The sequence below is a fragment of the Mobula birostris genome, chromosome 3 (genome assembly GCF_030028105.1).
Source record: "Mobula birostris isolate sMobBir1 chromosome 3, sMobBir1.hap1, whole genome shotgun sequence".
NCBI classification, from domain to species: Eukaryota; Metazoa; Chordata; class Chondrichthyes; order Myliobatiformes; family Myliobatidae; genus Mobula; species Mobula birostris.
In genome coordinates, this window is record NC_092372.1 from 7745717 (window position 1) to 7767742 (window position 22026).

The 22026-nt window shown below is 44.0% G+C and overlaps 1 protein-coding gene across 1 annotated transcript in view; it reads right to left on the reverse strand.

Moving 5' to 3' along the window:
- myo5b (myosin VB) overlaps nucleotides 1-22026 on the reverse strand; it is a 281336-nt gene that overhangs the window by 135241 nt on the left and 124069 nt on the right. Inside the window, exons 7-12 of the mRNA XM_072252190.1 lie at nucleotides 21758-21839; nucleotides 14866-14973; nucleotides 13771-13880; nucleotides 9253-9518; nucleotides 2153-2234; nucleotides 695-835 (exon numbers count right to left, since the gene is read on the reverse strand). Of these exons, the coding sequence (XP_072108291.1) occupies nucleotides 695-835; nucleotides 2153-2234; nucleotides 9253-9518; nucleotides 13771-13880; nucleotides 14866-14973; nucleotides 21758-21839 (789 nt within the window). The remainder of the gene's footprint in view (nucleotides 1-694; nucleotides 836-2152; nucleotides 2235-9252; nucleotides 9519-13770; nucleotides 13881-14865; nucleotides 14974-21757; nucleotides 21840-22026) is intronic.

Below are 22026 nucleotides of genomic sequence, written 5' to 3' on the forward strand. Positions count from 1 at the left end.
TTATTGCTATGTTTTGTTTCTATATTTTGAAATTAATAAAAAGATTGAAAAAGAAAGAAAGATTCTGCGCTTCACACTCCTTGGATTACAAATATTAAATATTAAAATATTAAAAATAGTAAAAAATTACTAAATATTAAAAATTTAAATTATAAATCATAAATAGAAAATAGAAAAATGGAAAGTAAGGTAGTGCAAAAAAACCGAGAGGCAGGTCTGGATATTTGGAGGGTACGGCCCAGATCTGGGTCAGGATCCGTTCAGCAGTCTTATCACAGTTGGAAAGAAGCTGTTCCCAAATCTGGCCGTACGAGTCTTTAAGCTCCTGAGCCTTCTCCCAGAGGGAAGAGGGACAAAAAGTGTGTTGGCTGGGTGGGTCATGTCCTTGATTATCTTGGCAGCACTGCTCCGACAGCGTGCAGTGTAAAGTGAGTCCACGGACGGAAGATTGGTTTGTGTGATACCCTGAGACCACAACCTTGACAATCAACATCTTCCCAACCACTGAGGTCAGACTAACTAACCTACAATTTCCTTTATTCTGCCTCCGTCCCTCAAGGAAACCATGCTGACTTTGGCCTTACTGGCATGCTCATTGTCCTGTGAGATAGTCTGTCCCGTCACTACCCTTTGTGACGACGAAGACATTAACACCTCAAATGAAACGTGGGTGAAACTCATTGGCTGCCTTTACCCTGCATTCTTCATCCAACAGGTCCAAGATGCCCAGCTTGGCCTCAATCAGGTCAATGCATGGCTGGTTGTCGGAAAAGTCGATGAGCGTCCAGGGTATTTGTTCCTTCATGTACTCTTCCTGCTCCAATTTGAAGACGTGCTGAAAAACATTGAAAATACACAACAAATTGTGATAATACCGGTACACATAAAATGTATCCCTTAACACTTACAGATCTGTTCATTCGTAGAACACCACAGCACAGAAATAAGCCCTTCAGCCCATCTATCCTGTGCCGAACTATTATTCAGCCTAATCCCATTGACCCACACCTGGACCACAGCTCTCCTTAGACCTCCCATCCACCACTTCCACTGGCAGCTCACTCCACATTCGTACCACCCTCTGAGCTTCTACTCATGCTCCCCTTAAACATTTCACCTTTCACCCTTAACCTATGACCTCTAGTTCCAGTCTCATCTAACCTCAGTACAAAAAACTTTTTTTTTATTTAGTCCATAAGACTATAAAAACTTGAGACACTGGCTGAATTCTGCTCCATTCACCTCATCGAGTCTGTTGACAATTCCATCGTGGCCAATTCATTATCCCTCTTAACCCCGTTCTCCTGCCTTCTCCCTGTAACCTTTAACACTCTGACTAATCAAGACCTATCCATAGCCACTTTAAGTATATCCAGTGACTTGGCCTCCACAGCTGTCTGTGACAATGAATTCCACAGATTCACCACCCTCTGGCTAAAGAAATTCCTCCTCATCTCTGTTCTAAATGGATCTCCCTATATTCCGAGTCTGTGTGCGCTGGTCCTGTACTCCCCCACTTTAGGAAACATCCTCTCCATGTCCACTCTATCAAGCCCTTTCAATATTACCCTATCTATACCCCTCATAGTTCTGTATACCTCTATCAAATCTCTCCTCTAAGGATTAATGGAGTTGTGATAAAAATGGACATCAGGTAACTGACTACGGAAGCTTTGTGACTGGTTACCAAATCTATCCATACTATCCTTTGGTCACATACTTACAGATACAGATTGCGACGTCTCACTGGTTTAGGCAGGGCATGGGTGGGGCTCACTCGACAGGGTATATAAGGAGGTGTCTCTTGGGGGACTGGGCACTTGACTAACTTGTGCCTGAGGAAGACGGTTGGGTTTACCATTGAAATGTTGCAATCAGTATCTGTGATACTGATGTTACTGATGTGACTGTTAGCGCCAAAGGATAAGAAGGATAGACATCGGGTAAACCTGCCGAAATTAGAACTGAATAAAACTGTTTGTTAAAATATATAAGCACATACATGGAGACACAAGAACATGTGCGCACATACCTGAAGACACATGAGCAGGTTCACACATACATGAAGGCACATGAGCAGGTTCACACATACATCAAGGCACATGAGCAGGTTCACACATACATGCACAAGTACACAATACAGTGTTCTCACCAGGTTAAATTGCTGCTGCAATTTCTCATTAGCGTAGTTGATGCAAAATTGTTCAAAACTGTTGATATCAAAAGTTTCAAACCTGAAGTGGACAGAAAATAGACATTATCTCTCTGAAAATAACTGTTTACTGTTGAACTAGTTTCACAAGAGCAACCCGAACAATGATCCAACACTTGCTGGAACAGCTAACCTCCAGTTGTCAGTCTGTACCATTCTTGTACTCCTCAGTGCACCTATTCCTTCCCAGAACTTTCCAGAAGTTCATGCTAGCAACAACATTTTATCAATTGATTATCAGCTGTGATTGTGTTGTGCTAATCACTATGCTACCGTGGTACCATGTATTGTCATGTTTGCTCTACATCCCATTGTGAAGCACGTTGAACTACATCGTCTGTACAGAACATGCTCTGTCGGTGTAGGTGTAGTGATCTACAGGTGTAGTGGACAGAGAGGAAGGCGACTATGGATTGCGGTAGGATCTGGACCAATAGAAAACTGGGCTGAAAAATGCCAGATGGAATTTAATGCAGATGAGCTTGAGCTTTTGCACTTTGGTAGGACCAGCCAGAGTAGGTCTTACACAGTGAATGGCAGGGCACTGAGGAGCGTGCTAGGACAAAGGGATCTGGGAATACAGGCCCATAATTCCTTAAAAGTGATGCCACAGGTAGATAGAGTCATAAAGAAGGCTTTTAGCACATTGGCCTTCATAAACCCACGTATTCAGTACGGGAGTTGGGACGTTATGTTGAAATTGTATAAGATCCTGGTGAGGCCTAAATTGTAATATTGTGTGCAGTTTTAGCCATCTACCTACAGGAAAGATGCAAATAAGATTGAAAGAGTCCAGAGAAGATTTACAAGGATGTTGGTGGGACCTAGAACCTGAGTTATAAGGAAAGGTAGAACAGTTTAGGACTTCATTCCCTGGAACGTAGCAGATTGAGGGAAGATTTGACAGAGGTATACAAAATTATGAGGAATTTCGACAGGGTAAGTGCAAGCAGACTTTCACCACAGGGGTTGGGTGGGGCTACAACTGGAGGTTACGGGTTAAGGGTGAAAGGTGAAAAGCTAAGCGGAACCTGAGGGGAAACTTCTTCAATCAGAGGGTGGTGACAACGTGGAATGAGCTGCCAGCAGAAGTCATGCATGTGAGGTTGATTTCAATGTTTAAGAGTTTTGGATAGATACATAGATGGGAGGGATGTGGAGGGCAATGGTCTGGTAGAGGTCAATGTTTCAAGGTGGATTAATAGTTCGGCATGGACCAGATGGGCCGAAGGACCTGTTTCTGTGCTGGAGTGCTCTATGACCTTATAAATAATCTATTATTATTATTAATTTTGAATACACCTTTCATGTTCTCCATCAGTCCTCTTAGCCTACTTTGTCACTCTTCGTAGCTGAAATGCTTTCTGCGGCGATAAGCACTTACGAGCAATTAATTCACAGAGTGAGCGGTTCATAACAGATGATGGCCTTTTCTCCCCTTATTGTGACACAAATCCCTCATGAACTTACACCCAATCATAATCCACAAAACAACTTCAACAGAAGAGATTCTGTAGATACTAGAAATCCAGAGTAACATAGACAAAATGCTGGAGGAACTCAGCGGGTCAGGCAACACCTACAGAGAGGAATAAACAGACAACGTTTTGGGCTACAGCCATTCATCAGGACTGGAAAAGAAGGGGGAAGAAGCCAGAATAAATGGGTAGGAAGGAGCTGGGAAGAGAAGAAACAAGCAGGTGATAGGCTGGTGGGGAGGCAAGAGGCGGGGAGAAGTGTGAACAGAATACTGTGAGAAGCTGGGAGGCAATAGGTGGAAAAGGCAAAGGGCTGAAGAAGAAGGGATCTGATAGGAGAGGAGAGTAGACCATGGAATAAAGGGAGGGAGGGAGGAAATCAGGAAGAGGAAGGTGCAGGTAATGGGGAGGTTCTGAGGATGAGGGAAGGGAAGGAGAAGGGGTAATGGTGCCAAAGGGACATGGCAAAACACAGGTAAGATTTATTTCCTCTCAGATAGGTAACTTATGAAGACACGCCCTAGGGTGCCATGGTAGCATATTGGTTAGCACCTCTCTTCCAGCTTGGCACATTCCAGAGTTCAGAGTTCAATTCCTGCGCCAAACGTAAGGAGCCTGCATGTTCTCTCTGTGAACCGTGTGGGTTTCCTCTGAGTGCTCTGGTTTCCTCCCGCAGTCCAAAGACGACCCGGTTGGTAGGTTAATGGGTCAATGTAAATTGTCCCGTGACGAGACCGGTGGATTGCTGAGCAGTTTGGCTCATTGGTCTGGAACGGCCTGTTTGGCACTATATCTCTAAATAAATAAATACTGAAAATAAATTAAATTATCCCCCCAAAATAATCATCTCATCCATTTCATCAGATCAATCCATAAAGCCTACCTCTGCACCGTCTCTAAAGCTTCTGCACCCTTTCTATAGAGGCGACCTGAACTGTGCAGGTAATGGGGAGGTTCTGAGGGTGGTCTAACCAGAGTTTTATAGAGTTGAACATCACTTCATGGCTCCTAAACTCAATCCCCTGAATTGTTGCCAGTAGAAACCGCAGTATGGCTTACAGAGACCAAGAACTGTGGATTTATAGCTGGTCCATTAAAAAAAGGCATCTTGGAGCTACAAGAACACGGGGGCAGCTGGCCAGATTTACGCTGGGTTAGAGAAGGTCAGCAAAATCTTCAGCCAGCTGGCGGGAGTATTCAAGGACATTTTCAACCTCTCATAGCTATGGGCAGAAGTTCCCACTTGCTTCAAAAAGGCAACAATTATAACAGTGCCTACGAAGAAGAATGTGAGCTGCCTTAATGACTATCACCTGGGAGTACTCACATCTACAGTGATGAAATGCTTTGAGAGGTTGGTGATGACTAGACTGAATTCCTGCCTCAGCAAGGACCTGGACCCACTGCAGTTTGCCTAAACCACAATAGGTCAACGGCAGACACAGTCTCAATGGCTCTTCACATGTCCTTAGGCCACCTGGACAATACAAACACCTATGTCAGGATGCTGTTCATCGACTATAGCTCAGCATTTAACACCATCATTCCCACAATCGTGATTGAGAAGTTAGAGAACCTAGGCCTCTGTACCTCCCTCTGCAATTGGATCTTCGACTTCCTAACCAGAAGACAACAATCTGCGCGGATTGGTGATGACATATCCTCCTCACTGACGATCAACACTGGTGCACCTCAAGGGTGTGTGCTTAGCCTCTCTCTATATCCATGACTGTGTGGCTAGGCATAGATCAAATAGCATCTATAAATTTGCTGATGATACAGCTATTGTTGGTAGAATCTCAGATGTTGATGAGAGGGCGTACAAGAGCGAGATATAACAACTAGTGGAATGGTGTCACAGCTACAACCTCATACTCAACATCAGTAAGACGAAAGAGCTGATTGTGGACTTCAGGAAGGGTAAGATGAAGGAACATGTACCAATCCTCATAGAGGGATCAGAAGTGGAGAGAGTGAGTAGTTTCGAGTTCCAGGGTGTCAAGATCTCTGAGGACCTTTCCTGGTCCCAACATACTGATGCAGCTATACAGAAAGCAAGACAGCAGCTAGACTTCATTAGAAGTTCGAAGAGATTTGGTAGGTCAACAAATACACTCAAAAACTTCTACAGATGTACCGTGGAGAGCATTCTGATAGGCTGCATCTTTGTCTGGTACAGGGGGTGGGAGTGGGGGTGGGGTGCTACTGCACAGGACCAAAAGAAGCTGCAGAGGGTTGTAAATTTAGTCAGCTCCATCTTGGGTACTAGCCTACAAAGTACCCAGGACATCTTCAAGGAGCGGTGTCTCAGAAAGGTAGCATGTATTATTAAGGACGTCCAGCACCCAGGGCATGCCCTTTTCTCACTGTTACCATCAGGTAGGAGGTACAGAAGCCTGAAGGCACACACTCAGTGATTCAGGAACAGCTTCTTCCCCTCTGCCATCCAATTCCTAAATGGACATTGAACCCGTGAACACTACCTCAATTTTTTCAATATATATTATTTCTGTTTTTTGCATGATCTTAATATATTCAATATATGTATACTGTAATTTATTATTTTAATTATTATTATTTTTTTTCTTCTTCTTCTTCTATATTATGTATTGCATTGAACTGCTGCTGCTAAGTTAACAAATTTCACAACATATGCCGGTGATAATAAACCTGATTCTGATTCAATGTCGGCCACCCATTTAAATTCTACTTCCCATTCCCTTTCTAACGTATTTATCCATGGTCTCCTGTCCTGCACAATGAGGCCATTCCCAGCTTGGAGGAGCAACTCCTCATATTCTGCCTCAGCAGCCTCCAATCTGACAGCATGAATATTGATTTCTCCAACATCTGGCAATTTCTCCTCTTCCTGGCTTCCCTCTTACCCCTTCTCTTCTCACTTGCCCATCTCCTCCCTCTGGTGCTCCTCTTTCTTCCATGATCCACTCTCCTCTCCTATCAGATGCCTTCTTCTTCAGCCCTTTACCTCTTCTACCTATCTGCCTCCCAGCAGCTTCTTACTTCATCCCCTCAGTCCCACTCATCCACACTCCCCCCTCACCTAGTCTTACCTATCACCTTGGCTTGGCTTAAGATGTCAACTGTTTATTCCCCTCCATAGATGCTCTCCGACCTGCTGTGTTCCTCCAGCATTTTGTGTGTGTTACTCTGGAATTCTGGCATCTGCAGAATCTCTTATGTTTTTAATTTGGCGATGGTTTTTTTTTCAGTGCCCCGATGAACCATAAATATGCACTTGTCAGGCAGCATCACCATCAGCAGGCTTGGCTGCAATCTCCGAACAGCACTCCCACCGTCTAAAATAACAGCCTCTGGAGAATTCCCAGGGACAGCACAAAAGATAATTGGATTGCGGAAAATGTCTCAGGCAGTCCTTTCAACTTGGGTTTGAGTCTGACCTTGTACAAAGTTGGTTTTTAATAATCACAATTTAGCTTCTAACGGGTTGATGTCTGCAGGACAAGAATAGCACTGGAGGGGCCATTGTGGGAACCGAAAAAGACATAACACAGCACTTCTCTCCTCCACAGCTCAACGTGTGCACATGCAGAGGGACTGACTTCCAACCTCACCACCGGACTGCATAAACATATGGACCCAAAGCACAGTATTGTCCATTCCAGGCTGGAATTCTTGAACCATGATACGTACAGTATCCACACAAAAATAACAGTCTTGATGAAGGGCCTTAGCCTAAAACGTCAGCTGTTCATTTCTCTCAAGGGACACGGGAGTTCTACTGCAAGAGCGAGGAACGACCCGAAGCTGGGCCAGATTGAAAAGGTCAGGGTGTCAGGGGTCAGAGGTGAGGGACAGGCTGGTTCAGCTCACTGCCTTGTGTGGTTTGTTTGTCTCTGCACTGAACTGAGGCTGTGGCCTGCAACGAACAGGCTCCTGGATCAGCTGTAGTCATGACTGGCTTCATGTCTGTGGACTCACTTCCGTGAACTTCAGTTCTGAATGTTAATTGCTTACATTTATTGTTTGCATGATTTGTTTTTTTTTCCTCTCTGCACATTGGGTGTTTGATGGCTTTTGTTAACGGGTTTCTTTGTTTTGTGGCTGTCTGAAAGGAGACAAATCTCAAGGTCACAAGTAATTCTGCTGTTATGTTTTATGCTTTCGATAGGTACTGCCTGATGTGCTGAGTTCCTCCAGCATTTTGTGTGTCCAAAAGTGACATTGACTCAACTGTTAAATGACTTGAATGAAGTCTGTATGGATGGAAGGGTAAGACAGTGGTTAGTTCCAGCAACCTGGTTTCAGTTCCGCCACTGTGCATCAGGAGCTTATGTGTTCCTCCTGGGACCACGTGGGTTTCCTCCAGATAAAATGAATCTCATTAGTATATGGTGACATATATGTACTTTGTTAATACTGTAAGTATGCTTCAAACTTTGAACAGGTTAGCAGGTCAATTAAGGGAGGGCTGTGTCACCGAAACCAAAAGCCGCAGCCACTGCACCAGAATATATGGATCCCGATCGGCCACTACAGCCACCTGAGGACCCAACAAAAGACAACCCCCTTAGGAGAACATCATACCCTAAACATCTCTGAGGATCTATCCTGGGCCCAATGTACTAATGCCATTGGAAAGAAGGCACGACAGTGCTATATTTCATTCGGAGAATCAGGAGACTTGGTATGTCAACAATGACTCTTGCAAATTTCTAGAGACGTACTGTGGAGAGTATTCTAACTGGCTGCATTTCCATCTGGTACGAAGGTGCCATTGCACATGATCAGAAAAAGCTGCAAAAAGCTGTAAACAGCCAGCTCCATCATGGGCACTAGCCTCCCCAGCATCGAGAGCACCTTCAAAAGGCGATGTATCCATCACTGAGGACCCCCATCACCCAGGACATGCCCTCTTCTCATCGCTACCATCAGGGAGGAGGTACAGGAGCCTGAAGACACACACTCAACATTTCAGGGACAGCTTCTTCCCCTCTGCCATCAGATTTCTGAACAGACAATGAACCCATTCACTACTTGTTTCTTTTTTTTTGCTCTCTTTTTACATTACTTACTATATACTTATTGTAATGTATAGCTTTTTATTTGAGCTCCAAATTCCAGCATCTACAGTCTCTTCCATCTCCTTTAGTTGGACTACATTTGGCATTCTTTGATCGTCGTGCTTGGGCCCTGAGATCCTGTGGAGCAGAGGCCATTGCTGAGCACCTGTCTCCATTGTCGATGGCCTGGTTGGAGTTCATCAATGTTTCTGCAATCCATTGTATCCACTGCACAGGGGGCTGGCCTAGACAGCTTCACCAGAGCCCTGTTAGCCGATCTTACCCGTTTCTACCTCTCATGATGGGAACATAACTTTTCTTTCCTTTTTTTGGTTTCATGGCACAAGACAGCATAACAATAAACTTCAGGACATATGCCAGTGACATTAAACCCGATACTGATTCTGATACCTGACTCGCGTGATCGCAGTAACACTTGTCACTAAACCGCACTCATTATCAACCCCAGTTCCCAGTTTGGCGGGACGCAATGCCATGTAAACCCTGCTCAGTTGCGTACCCGTAAATATCCAGGACGCCAATGAACGAGTGCTGTTTGCTGGTTGTATGAAGTGCCTTGTTGATTTGTTCCACGATCCAGTTGAAGAGCTGGGCGTAGATGTGCTTGGCCAATGCATTCCTGGCATTGAGGGCATGCTGCCTGGCCATGGACTTCACATACGTCTCTGACGTGGTGACGAGCTTGCGATGACAGAGCCAGTGTTCCATCTGGTCGTGTTCAACCCCCAGCAGATCACAGAAGTAGCTTAGGTGCTTATCCTTCTTCTGAAAGTACAGAGATGAATGGTTAACAAGCTAGAGTGCTGTTCATCTTTTGATAGCTAAAAAGCTGTTAATACTTGATATGTTAATAATCGATTTTCAAATTGTTAATAATTGATATTTAATATGTCAAGATTTGATATGCTAGATATAATGAGAGATTTTCTGATAGTTATGATGGCACATTTACAGTAATTTTTAAAGAGAAACATGAGAAACTCTGCAGATGCTGCAAATCCAAGCAACACACACAAAATGCCAGAGGAACTGAGCAGGTCAGGCAGCATTTATGGAAAAAGTACAGAAACAGAGATGGGGTTTTGGGGGTTAATGTGCCTGATCCGTTTTGTTTGTTTTTAGTGTGGGAGGAGGGATTTGGGGTAGATGTGCTTGTTCCATTTTTGTTTCTTTTTTTCATGCGGGAGGAGGGATTTGGAAGTCGATATGCTGATCTGTTTTGTTCTTTTGTTTTGCGGGGAGGTGGGATTTGGGGGTCGATGATCGTGCTGCCTTTCTTTTCTTTCTTGGTTTCATGGTTACCTAGAGAATGGAAGAACTTCAGAGTTGTATGCTTTGGTAATAAAATGAACTTTGAACATTTTGAAAGAAAATGAAAATAATTTTTATAAACCTTTCTTGAATGTTTTCTTGCACCTCTTTATCAGCTGAGTATGATCAAAGCCTCTCAAAGTCCAACACTATGTCCCCGTCATGAGAGGAAGAAACAGGCAAGGTTGGCTAACAGGGCTCTGGTGAAGCCGTATAGGCTAATCCCCTGTATAGTGGACACAATAGATTACAGAAACATTGGTGAACTCCAACCATACCATTGACTTCAGAGGACAATGGAGACAGGTGCTCAGCAATGGCCTCTGCTCCACTTAGGATCCAAGGGCCCAAGCAAGCACGATGATCAAAGAATGCCAAATGTAGTCCAACTAAAGGAGATGTAAGAGATTGTAGTTGCTGGAATTTGGAGCTAAAGAAACAATTGTAGAACGATCGTCTAGAGGAAGAGGTTTAGAAGTTAAGATATGACAACATTTAACAGAGATGATTATCTTTTAACTGTTAATAAAAATGTCTCACACCTCCAACACACATCAAAGTAAGAGATTTGAAAGTGGGGGGGGAGGGGGAGATCCAAAATTTGAAAGTGGGAGGGGGAGGAGGATCTCCCCCTCCCCCTCTCAAATCTCTTACTAGCTCTTCCTTCAGTTAGTCCTGACAAAGGGTCTTGGCCTGAAATATCGACTGTACCTCTTCCTAGAGATACTGCCTGGCCTGCTGCGTTCACCAGCAACCTTGATGTATGTTGCTTGAATTTCCAGCTTCTGCAGAATTCCTCGTGTTTGTGTCTCACACCTGTCTGCATTAACAAAAAACTATTGAATGAGGACTAGCATGCATTTTTACATTCTAGAAAGACAAACCAGAGCAGCAGAGAGATCTTGGGATCCAAGTTCACAGCTCCCTTGAAAGTGGCTACACAGGTCGATAAGGTGGTTAAGAAGGTTTATGCGGTTTGATTTTATGAGTAGAGGCTTTGAGTTCAAAAGTCAGGAGGTTACGTTGCAACTTTATAAGACTCTGGTTTGGCCACATCCGGAGTATTGCACACTGTTCTGGTCACCCCACTAGAGTAAGGGTGTTGAGGCTTTGGAGGGGGTGCAGAGAAGGTTTACCAGGATGCTGCCTGGTTTAGAGCACATCATGAGAGGCTAGATGGGCTGTTTGTTCTGGAGTGCCAGAGACTGAGGGGAGATCTGTTTGAGATTCATAAGATTGAGAGGCATAGACAGAGTGGACAGAGAGCATCTGTTTCCCAGGGTTGCAATGTCTAATACCAGAGGGCATGCATTAAAGGTAAGAGGGGATAGGTTCAAGGTGGATGAGTTTTTTTTACTCAGAGGGTGGTGGATGCCTGGAATGCGCTGCCTGGTCTGGTGGTAGAGGCAAATACATTAGAGGCTTTTAAGAGATGTTTGGATAGGCGCATGGATCTGAGGAAGATGGAGGGATATGGACATGGTGTAGGTAGGAGGGATTAGCGTTTGGGCACTTTAGATTTGTTTTTCAGCTGGATCAGCACAACACTGTGGGCCAAAGGGCCTGTTCTTGCGCTGTACTGTTCTATGTTCTAGGACACTGAAGTGTGCAGTAGAACAAAGAAATCTGGGGAGAGAGATCCATAATTCCTTGAAAGTGGCATCACAGATAGATAGGGTTTTAAAGGGTTGAGTCTCTTCATCAGCTGTGCTCTGACCTAGTTTAACTTCATATTTGTATGAATTGAATTCCATTTTCTAATTCGTTGCACATTTTTCCAGTTGGCCTGGATCCTGTTGTAACCTTAGACATATCTAGGAGCCATGTATCTATTTTCTGTCTGCATTGTATTTTGTGTTGCGAGTTTATTATGGGTAGCTAGTCACGTGGGTTGGGACGTGGTTGAAGTGAAGAGTTTAGTTACATATTCATGCTTTGTCTTTACTTCAGTTTAGTTTGGGTAAAGCCAGGGAGTGGGCCGGGGGGGGGGTGATATCACTTTATGATCTACTTAAAGACATTAAATACTCTTAAATATGTTTAAGAACGCTTCACTGCACTTAAATACACTAAGACTATTTTGTTAGTTTTAGTTTCATTAGTTTTTATCGTTTCAAGATCGCTTGTTTTGTTGGTTTGAACTACTTGCTTCGAGTTTACAACTTTGTGATTGGTGGAGCGCGTCAAACAGAGTCAACACCCACCCCTCCATGCTCAGTCTCTGAGTGGGTTTGGTTTCTTTTCAAGTAACTGCTACAGACACCCCTCGCTCTCCGCTATACCACTAGCCGGTCTAGAATTCATTACGCAGAGACTGGTTTAAATAGCGCTCAGTCCCCAGTACATTACCGAGGCAAAATTTAAATGTCCATAGGACAGTCACTGAACAAAGGTTGGGCTCACCAACAACCATGAGACGGCCTACTGACACGAGGTGGAAGAGCACGAGGCTCGGTGCTAGGAAAATAACCTCTTCCTTAATGTCAACCAGACAAAGGAGATGGTTATTGACTTCAGACAACTCACACCTCTTTACGTTGGTAGCACGGCAGTGGAAACCATGAGCAGTTTCAAACTCCTGGGAGTATTCATCACACACAACCTCTCATACTTCCAGGATGCATCCTACACAATCAGAAACGCTCACTAGTGCCTCTACTTTCTGCAGAGGCTGAACTGTGCACATCTGTCTGACCTACAGGTGTACAGTTGAGAGCATCCTAACATGCTGCATCATTGCTTGGTATGGAAATTACTCCATGGCAGAGAGGAAGGCTCTGCAATGGGTAGTCAAAAAATACCCAACGCATCACTGGCACCAGACTACCCATCACCAAGGACATATAGACAGAAAGATGCCAGAAATGGGCCAGTAACATCATGAAGGATCCCACCCACCTTGCTCATGGACTGCTTGTCCCACTCCATCAGGGAGGAGGCTATGTAGCATCCACACCAGGACAACCAGACTCAAAAGTAGTTGCTTTCCCCAAGCAGTAAGGCTGTTTGGCACCTCCACCCACTAACCCACCCCTCCACATCCCCAACCACCACTACCTTATCATTTTCTGTCAGAGTCACTTTATGTACAGACACCTGTGCCTAGCGTCACATTGTTCACTCAATCTTTATGTACCGTGAGTGTATGACATGAGTGATCGTGGTCTTTCCATCACCATGATTGCTCTTGGCAAATTTTTTTCACAGAAGTGGTTTGCCATTGCCTTCTTCTGGGCAGTGTCTTTCCGGGACAAGTGACCCCAGTCATTATCAATACTCTTCAGAGATTGTCAGCCTGGCGTCAGTGGTCGCATAACCAGGACGTGTGATATACACCGGCTGCTCGTATGACCATCCACCGTCTGCTCTCATGGCTTCATGTGACCCTGATCGGGGGCTAGGTAGGTGCTACACCTTGCCCAAGGGTGACCTGCAGGCTAACAGAGGACAGGAGCGTCTTACACCTCCTTTGGTAGGGACATACCTCCACCCTGACACCCCTTTATGTATGTACATAAGCTAATCTTACGTATTTTTATATATTGTGTTATGCTTATTGTGTGAGTTTTTTTTTGTGCTATATCAGATCCCGAGTAGCCATTAATTTGTTCTCCTTTACACTTGTGTACTGGGAGTGACAGTAAACTATCTTGAATCTTGAAACCTGCAGGGTACAGGATGTAACTACTTTATAGCAGTGACTTACAGCAACACCACACGAGTCCATATCTCTCTCTGAAACAATCTCTACGTTTCCCAGATGGAGAATGGAAGCGATCACTCTATAAACGTTCACCTGGTGTGCATCCTTCACACCTGAAGGGCAGAAACATATCATTAACACCATCACCAGTAAATGCGGAAATACAAACCTTCACATTGATAACTTCATAACTCCAAAAGCAAACTGCTCAGTATACCTCATCTGAGATATTGACACCCTGAATAATCAAGTACCTATCAATCTGTGCTTTAAATATACCCAATAACTAGTTCTCCACAGCTGTCTGCCGCAACGGACTCCACAGTTTCACCACTCTCTGGATAAAGAAATTTCTTCTCGTCTCTGTCTCAACATAGAGATCAAATGTTAGGACCCAACATTTGAATCTCCGAAGGGTAGGCCCCAGAATCCCCGGCTTTGCCTGCTGCTGGCAACTGAGGCTGAGGTCGAAGGGTTCGGATAGAGATGGTGCTCGGTACTCGGTGTCGGAGGGCTGATCAGAGCTCGAAGTTTTCGGACGACTCAGAGTCAGACTGTGGTCAGCATGGCAGGGAGAGTTTTCTTCCTTCTCCTGCCTGTGTGAGATGTGGGACTTCCGAGAAACTTTGAACTTTTTTTACCGTGCAATGGACTGTTCTTCATCAAGTTATGGTATTGTTGCTCTGTTGTAACTATATGTTATAGTTATGTGGTTTTGTTAGTTTTTCAGTCTTGCTCTGTCCTGTGTCTTTGTGATATCACACCGGAGGAATATTGTATCATTCCTTAATGCATACATTACTAAATGACAATAAAAGAGGACTGCGTCTCCTCATAATCTAACCCTTCAGTCTAACTGATGTTGTCAATGTTATTTATTTATTATATGCACATTGTCAGTCTTTGTGCGTGGTTTTTCATTGATTTTACTATATTTCTCTGTTCCACTGTGAATGCCTGCTAGAAAATGAATCACAGGGTTGTATATGGTGACATATATGTACTTTGATAATAAATTTACTTTGAACTAAATCACCATCAGTTGAAATTTGAAATGGGGCTTTTGGGAAGAGTATAGAATTGAACCCCTGGCCTTACCAAGTAGAGCAAAGGCATCCCAAGTTTTCTCAAAGTCTTCAGCATCGTTAACTCCGTCTATTAACGTGTTGCCACCCTGGGTGGTGTAGAAGTAGTCTTCTGCACTGCCTGAAAGATAGCAAAGCTCTGGTTATTCATAAACACAGATGTGCAGATGGTCAGGTCTGTGTTCTGCTCCACCCCGAAGGATAATATTACTGAGGCACCAATATTATTGTTCATCAGCAGAACAGCTTACTGCTAGAAAAGACAAATTAGTTTTAATCTACACACTTAAAGCTAAGTCTAAAGGGATTGTCATTCCCCCCGTCCCCCAGTTTACAGCAATTCTAAGTTACTGTGAAGATTCAGTCAGGTTTGGTTTCATGTTTCAATCATATTCACACCAGGTTAGTTTTAGAACATACAATAGTACAGCACATTACAGGCCCTTCGGCCCACAATGTTGTGCCGACCCTCAAACCCTGCCTCCCATATAACCCCCCACCTTAAATTCCTCCATATACCTGTCTGGTAGTCCCTTAAACTTCACTAGTGTATCAAAATAGTCCATCCACACTGACAGCTTCACTGCAATTAAAATTATGTATTTCGTATCACTTAGATATTCCTTCCTTGGTAATTTCTGATTATTTATCACCAGGACTGAAAATTTAACTGGAGTCAATGTCATACGGCACTACAGCACAGAAAGACACCTTTCAGCCCATCTAGTCTGCCTAGTCCCATTGACCTGCAGGCGGACCATACCCCTCCCATCCATATACAGTACTTATCCAAACTTCTCTGAAATGTAATCAAACCTGAAGCTCTCTCTCCCACTGGAAGCTCCTTTCACCCTCAAACCACAGACTGAGTTGCCCCCTCATATTCCCCTCAAACATTTTACCGTTCACCCTTAACCCATGACCTCTGGTTCTAGTCTCACTCAAACTCAGTGGGAAAAAGCCTGCTTGTGTTTACCCAAAGTAGGAACGACAGCAGCTAGATTTCATTAAGGCGGCATCAATCACCCATCGCCTGGGCCTAACGAACTAATGGCTTTGCAAGGAAGGCATGACAGTGGCTGTATTTCACTAGGAGTTTCAGGAGACTTTGGGGTGTCAACGATGGCTCTCGTAAATTTCTACAAACGTACCATGGAGAGTATTCTCACTGGTTGTATCACTGTCTGGTATGGAGGGGCCACCGCACAGGATTGAAAGAAGCTGCAGAAGGCTGTGAACTCATTCGGCTCCATCATGGGCATGAACTTTCGGAGCACCCAGGATATCTTCAAGGAGTGATGCCTCAAAAAGGCGGCATCCATCATTAAGGACCTCCATCACCCAGAACATGCCCTCTGCCCATTGTTACCATCAGGGAGGGGTTTACAGGAGCCTGAAGGCACACACTCAGCGATTCAGGAACAGCTTCTTCCCCATTGTCAGATTTCTAAATGGACATTGAACCCATGAACACCACCTCACTACATTTTTGCAATATATATTTACTGTAATTGACAGCTGTTTATTATCTACTGCAATGTCCTGCGGCCGCAAAACAACCAATTTCAGGACATATGCTGTTGATATTAAACCTGATTCTGATTCTATGCCTCCCATAATTTTATAAACCCCTCATTCTCCAAATAGAATATTAAGAGTTTGAGTTTAAACTCCAAAATAAAGAACATTGTCAGAGCTGTCAGCAAATCAATCTGTATTAACATGATATCTTGTTCTCATTATCCTCTTAAAACTCATTGCCAAGCCATCGTTAATAAGCAGCTGTAATTATCTTCTATATGACAATCTGAGTGTTAATTGCTAACATTAGCTTCTTGGACCATGGTTAAATGGCTATTTCTACACAGATCACATACAAAGGAATGCACTTTAGAATCCACCAAATTGTCAGCTCATCAGCAGAACAATTCCAGAGCACCTGGGAAATTGATGAATGAGTCACCTTGAGAGTGTCCGTGACAAGGCAATATGTCACACTCCCTTTCATTCCCATAACACTCCAAAACAATGTAATGTAATGCCGAGACTCTCTAAGGCGTCGGTCAAACGCACTTGGGAGTACTGTCAGCAGCTTTGGGCCCTTTAACTAAGGAAAGATGTGCTGGCGTTTGAAAGGGTCCAGAGGAGGTTCACAAGAATGATTCCAGGAATGCAAAGTTTAACATATGAGAAGAGTTTGATGGCCCTGGGCCTGAACTCACTGAAGTTTAGAAGAATGAGGAGAGAATCTTATTGAAATTTATTTAATATTGAAAGGCCTGGACACAGTGGATGTGGAGGGGATGTTTCCGACAGTGGGATGTTCAGGACCAGAGGACTCAGTCTCAGAATAGAGGGACATCCCTTTAGAACAGAGACGAGGAGAAACTTCTTTAGCCAGAACGTGGTGAATCGATGGAATTCACTGCCACAGCTGGCTGTGGAGGCCAAGTCATGACTTTTGCACAGTACTGTACTTGTCAACAAGGAGCAGAAAACAACTTTGCAAATTAGGCAGGGGCATAGGATGTTGGGAAAGGCAAGGGTGGAGCACTGTGAGAGGGGTGTGGGACAGGCGGCAGAGGAGGAGTCCCAGGGGTGGCGAGTGCATACATACACATCCAGTCCTGAGACACCAGGCAATATCACTTTATTCCAACTACTACGTTGACTCAGGCCTAGGGGGCCGGCGTCGGGCATGATGACGGACTCTCCACTTCTCCCTCTCCCTCATCAGTGTGTTCAGTTCATCTACATTAGCCGCGCCGCTGTCTTCTAGCATGTTGACCACAGTCTTGGGAGGGTGCCCAGGGTTCATCCTCCCGTGCTTGGCTCCCAAATGATGACTAGGCTGGCAGGTAGCTCAGGGTGGCGTAGACAGTGCCCCGCTAGTTGCAGTCTCCTCGCCTCAATTTTAGTGGTGAGCATCGGTAGGTTGTTATAGAGCTCAACGTTCGTCATGTGCTGTTGCCAACTCACGTCAAGAGCCATCCGGAGCATTCGTGTATAGCAACCATCTAGAGACTTCCGCATCGTCTTGGTGAGTGTCCACGTCTCGCATCCGTACGTGAGAATGGACTCTATGACTGCTATGAAAATCCTCTTTTTAAGCCCTCTGGTCAGGTTCGACTTCCAGATTTCCTTCATGTCATTCATAGCCCTCCACGCCAGCGCCTTCTGTATATCTTTATGTCCTTCTCCAAACTCATCATTCTTGACCCGAGGTACTTGTAGTCAAAGACTTTCTTAATTTATTCCAGACAACTGATTTATTGATCATCACAGAACGTCTCTCTGGTGCTTACTGCTCCTTCTCCTCTCCCTTTCCCTTTTCCCAACCATGATTCCCCTCCTCCCTCTCCCCCTTCCCACTCTCTGTCCACAATAGAGACCCATAACAGAATCCAGTTTATGCTATATGTCATGATTTTTTTTGGCAGCAGAACAGTGCAATACATAAAATTACTGCAGTACTGTGTAAAAGTCTTCAGTACCCTAGCTATAAATATGTCCGTAAGACTTTTGCACAGTATTGTATGTCAGTGATAATAAACTAGATTCAGATTCTGAGTCTGGTCTGCCATTCAATCATGGCTGATTCAAAGTGCCTATAAAAGCATTCACCCCCACCCCCCCCTTGGAAGTTTTCATGTTTTTTTTTCTTCTTACAACATTGAATCACAGTGGATTTAATTTTCTTTTTCGATACTGATCAACAGAAGAAGACTCTCCATGTCAGAGTGAAAACAGATCCCTACAAACTGATCTGAATTAACTACAAATATAAAACACAAAATAATTGATTGCATAAGTTTTTGCCCTCTTTAATATGATACACCAAATCATCACCAGTGCAGCCGATTGGTTTTAGAAGTCACATAATTAGTTAGATGGAGATCTGTTTTTGGAGACCTGTGTGCAGTCAAGGTGTTTGAATTGATTGTAGTAAAAATACACCTGTATCTGGAAGGTCCAATTGCTGGTGAGTCAGTATCCTGGCAAAAACTACACCACGAACACAAATGAACACTCCAGGCAACTCCGCAGAAAGGTTATTGAAAAGCACAAGTCAGGAGATGGATACAAGAACATTTCCAAGTCACTGAATATCAGTTAAGTCAATCATCAGGAAATGGAAAGAATATGGCACAGCTGTAAATCTGCCTAGAGCAGGTTGTCCTCAAAAACTGAGTGACTGTCAAGAAGTGGACTAGTGAGGGAGGCCACCAATGGACTAATGACCACTCTGAAAGAATCAGTGGCTGAGATGGGAGAGACTGTGCATACAACTGTTCCCAGGTGCTTCACCAGTCACAGCTTTATGGGAGAGTGGCAAAGAGAAAGCCACTGTTGAAAAAAAATTCACATGAAATCTCGGCTGGAGTTTGGCATGTGGGAGCATCTGAAGTCAGCCGGAAGAATGTTTTATGGTCTGATGAAACCAAAATTGAGCTTTTTGGCCATCAGACGAAACGCTATGTTTGGTATAAGGCAAACACTGCACATCATCAAAAACACACCATCCCTACCATGAAGCATGGTAGTGGCAGCAGGCCCTGGAAGGCTTGTGAAGGTAGAGGGTAAAACGAACGCAGCAAAATACAGGGAAATCCTGGAGGAAAGCCTGATGCAGTCTGCAAGAGAAATGCAGCTTGGGAGAAGATTTGTTTTACAGCAAAACAAAGACCCAAGGCATAAAGCCAAAGCTACACAGGAATGGACTAAAAGCAACAAAATTAATATCCCAGAGTGGCTAAGTCAGAGTCCAGACCTCAATCCAGTTGAGAATTTTTGGCTGGACTTGAAAAAAGGTCTTTCACTCAAGCAATCTGACAGAGCTTGAGCAGTTTTGTAAAGAAGAATGTAGAAAAATTGCAGTGTCCAGGTGTGCAAAGCTGATAGAGGCCTATCCACACAGACTCAAGGCTGTAATTGCTGCCAAAGGTGCATCTACTAAATACTGACTTGAAGGGAGTGAATACATATGCAATCAATTATTTTGTGTTCTATATTTGTAATTAATTTAGATGTGTAGACAGGGACGATGGAGGGGAGATATTGTTGTACCGATCTCTAAGTGAAGTCTACTACCCATTATTCTGTGACAGTGAACCCTAGTTTGAAATGCCTGCTTTGGTGGAAACAACTTCTGTGCATTCCCTACATAAAACACTTTAAAGATTCCGTATGACAATCAGTTTATGTTTAAAACCTATTCTTACGAATTTTATTCTTATGATTCTTTATTGTGTTCTTTATGCTTATTGTAGTTTTTATAAAGCTCTGTGGGATCTGGAATAACAATCATTTTGTTCTCCTTTACACTCATCTACTGATGAATGACAATAAACTATCTTGTTGAAGGAAACATCTTTGATCATTTCTGACTGTTCATGATGATGCCCTGATGAGCTTCCTCAGTGACGGCTCAGAGATTGGAACTGGTTTATTATGGTCTCATGTACGTCCAACAAACACAACTAACTTCCCATGTACCCCATACAACTTCAACAGTGGGATGCTTTCCCTTAGGTTCCCAGTGACACCAGATTTGCCGTTACACCTTGATACAGTTCTCATTCAAAAATGTGCGTGATGAACAGGACAGTTGTTCTTTTCCCCAAATCTCAGGTCCTTGGGTCCATGTTTACACTACGGCTGTTAAAAGGTCCAAGGTTAAGGGTGAAAGGTGAAATATTTAAAGGGAACCTGCAGGGGGAGCTCCCTCACTCAGAGGGAGGTGTGAGTGTGAAACGAGCTGCCAGCGGAAGTGATGGATCCGATCCAGAGTATCACCATTTCATTCTCCTTTACACGCCAGCCACATTAGCAGAAGAAAAACCTCCAGTATTTCTGGGACCTAGCTGTGGAGAAACTGTCACTCATATTAGTGAACTTAGGTTTGAAGCTCAAAGATCGAACAGATGTCCAGAGATCAAGGCGCAATGGTCAAAGGCCTGAGTCTGTGAATCTCTGCAAATTTGCTGGGGAAGGTCCAAGGCCCAATGTTTCCGAATTCACGAGTCTGCTGGGAAAGTCCAAGGTCCAATGTTTGCGAATTCACGTATATGCTGGGAAAGTCCAAGGCCCAATGTTTGTGAATTCACAAGTCTGCTGGGGAAGTCCAAGGCCCAATGTTTGTGAATTCACAAGTCTGCTGGGGAAGTCCAAGGCCCAATGTTTCTGAATTCGTGAGTCTGCTGGGAAAGTCCAAGGCCCAATGTTTGCAAATTCACGTATCTGCTGGGAAAGTCCAAGGCTTAATGTTTCCAAATTCACACATCTGCTGGGAAAGTCCAAGGCCCAATGTTTGCGAATTCACAAGTCTGCTGGAGGCGGAAGTCACCTGGCCTGGGGTTAGAGGACTGTGTATGTGGGTGGGTGGGTGGGTGGGTGGGAGAGAGGACCGAGCCTTGTTTTGCTGCTGTTGCTTTGTCGCCTGGCATGCTCTCATTTGTTGTGTCCTCTGCTGTCCTGCTGATCATGCTGGCCATGCTAAGTGGGCAGCAGAATGTGAGGCGACACTTGCGGGCTGCCCCCAGCACAACCTTGGATGTGCTGGCTGTTAACACAGATGATGTGTTTCACTATATGTTTTGCTGTAATGGGATAAATAAATCTGTATCTGGAAATAGGCATGACTGAACATCAAACGTAATCAATTAGCTGAAAAACATTTGAAGAAGTTCCAGTCAAGGTTTCAAGCTGAGACCCTTCATCAGGATTTCTACCATCTGCAGTACCTCGTGTCTCTGAAGAAGGTCCAGGCCCTTGACAAAATGGAATCGAACATTACAGGAAAAAGCCGAGAACAGCTCTTTGCCGAGTCTACGTTGAATTAAACAGGCACAAAGTCAGTTGTAACATTTTGCATTTATATAGATTTTTTGGGCAAGATAACTTACTTAAATAAAGTTCCTTGAATTCTGGGCGATTGGCGGAGGCACACAGCTGATAGAAGATATGGTAGTTGCGCTCATCTTCTGCCTGATAAAGAGAAAAAGCAAACCTGATTCCTCATGGACAGGTAGACTGGGGGTAAGTTAGTAATGCCAACAACTAAATCACTATATATATAACTCTTCATTGTAATTTAGTTTTAAAGCTATACAGTGCCTTTAAAAAACTATTCACCCCCCCCTCCCCGGGAAGTTTTCATGTTTTATTGTTTTAC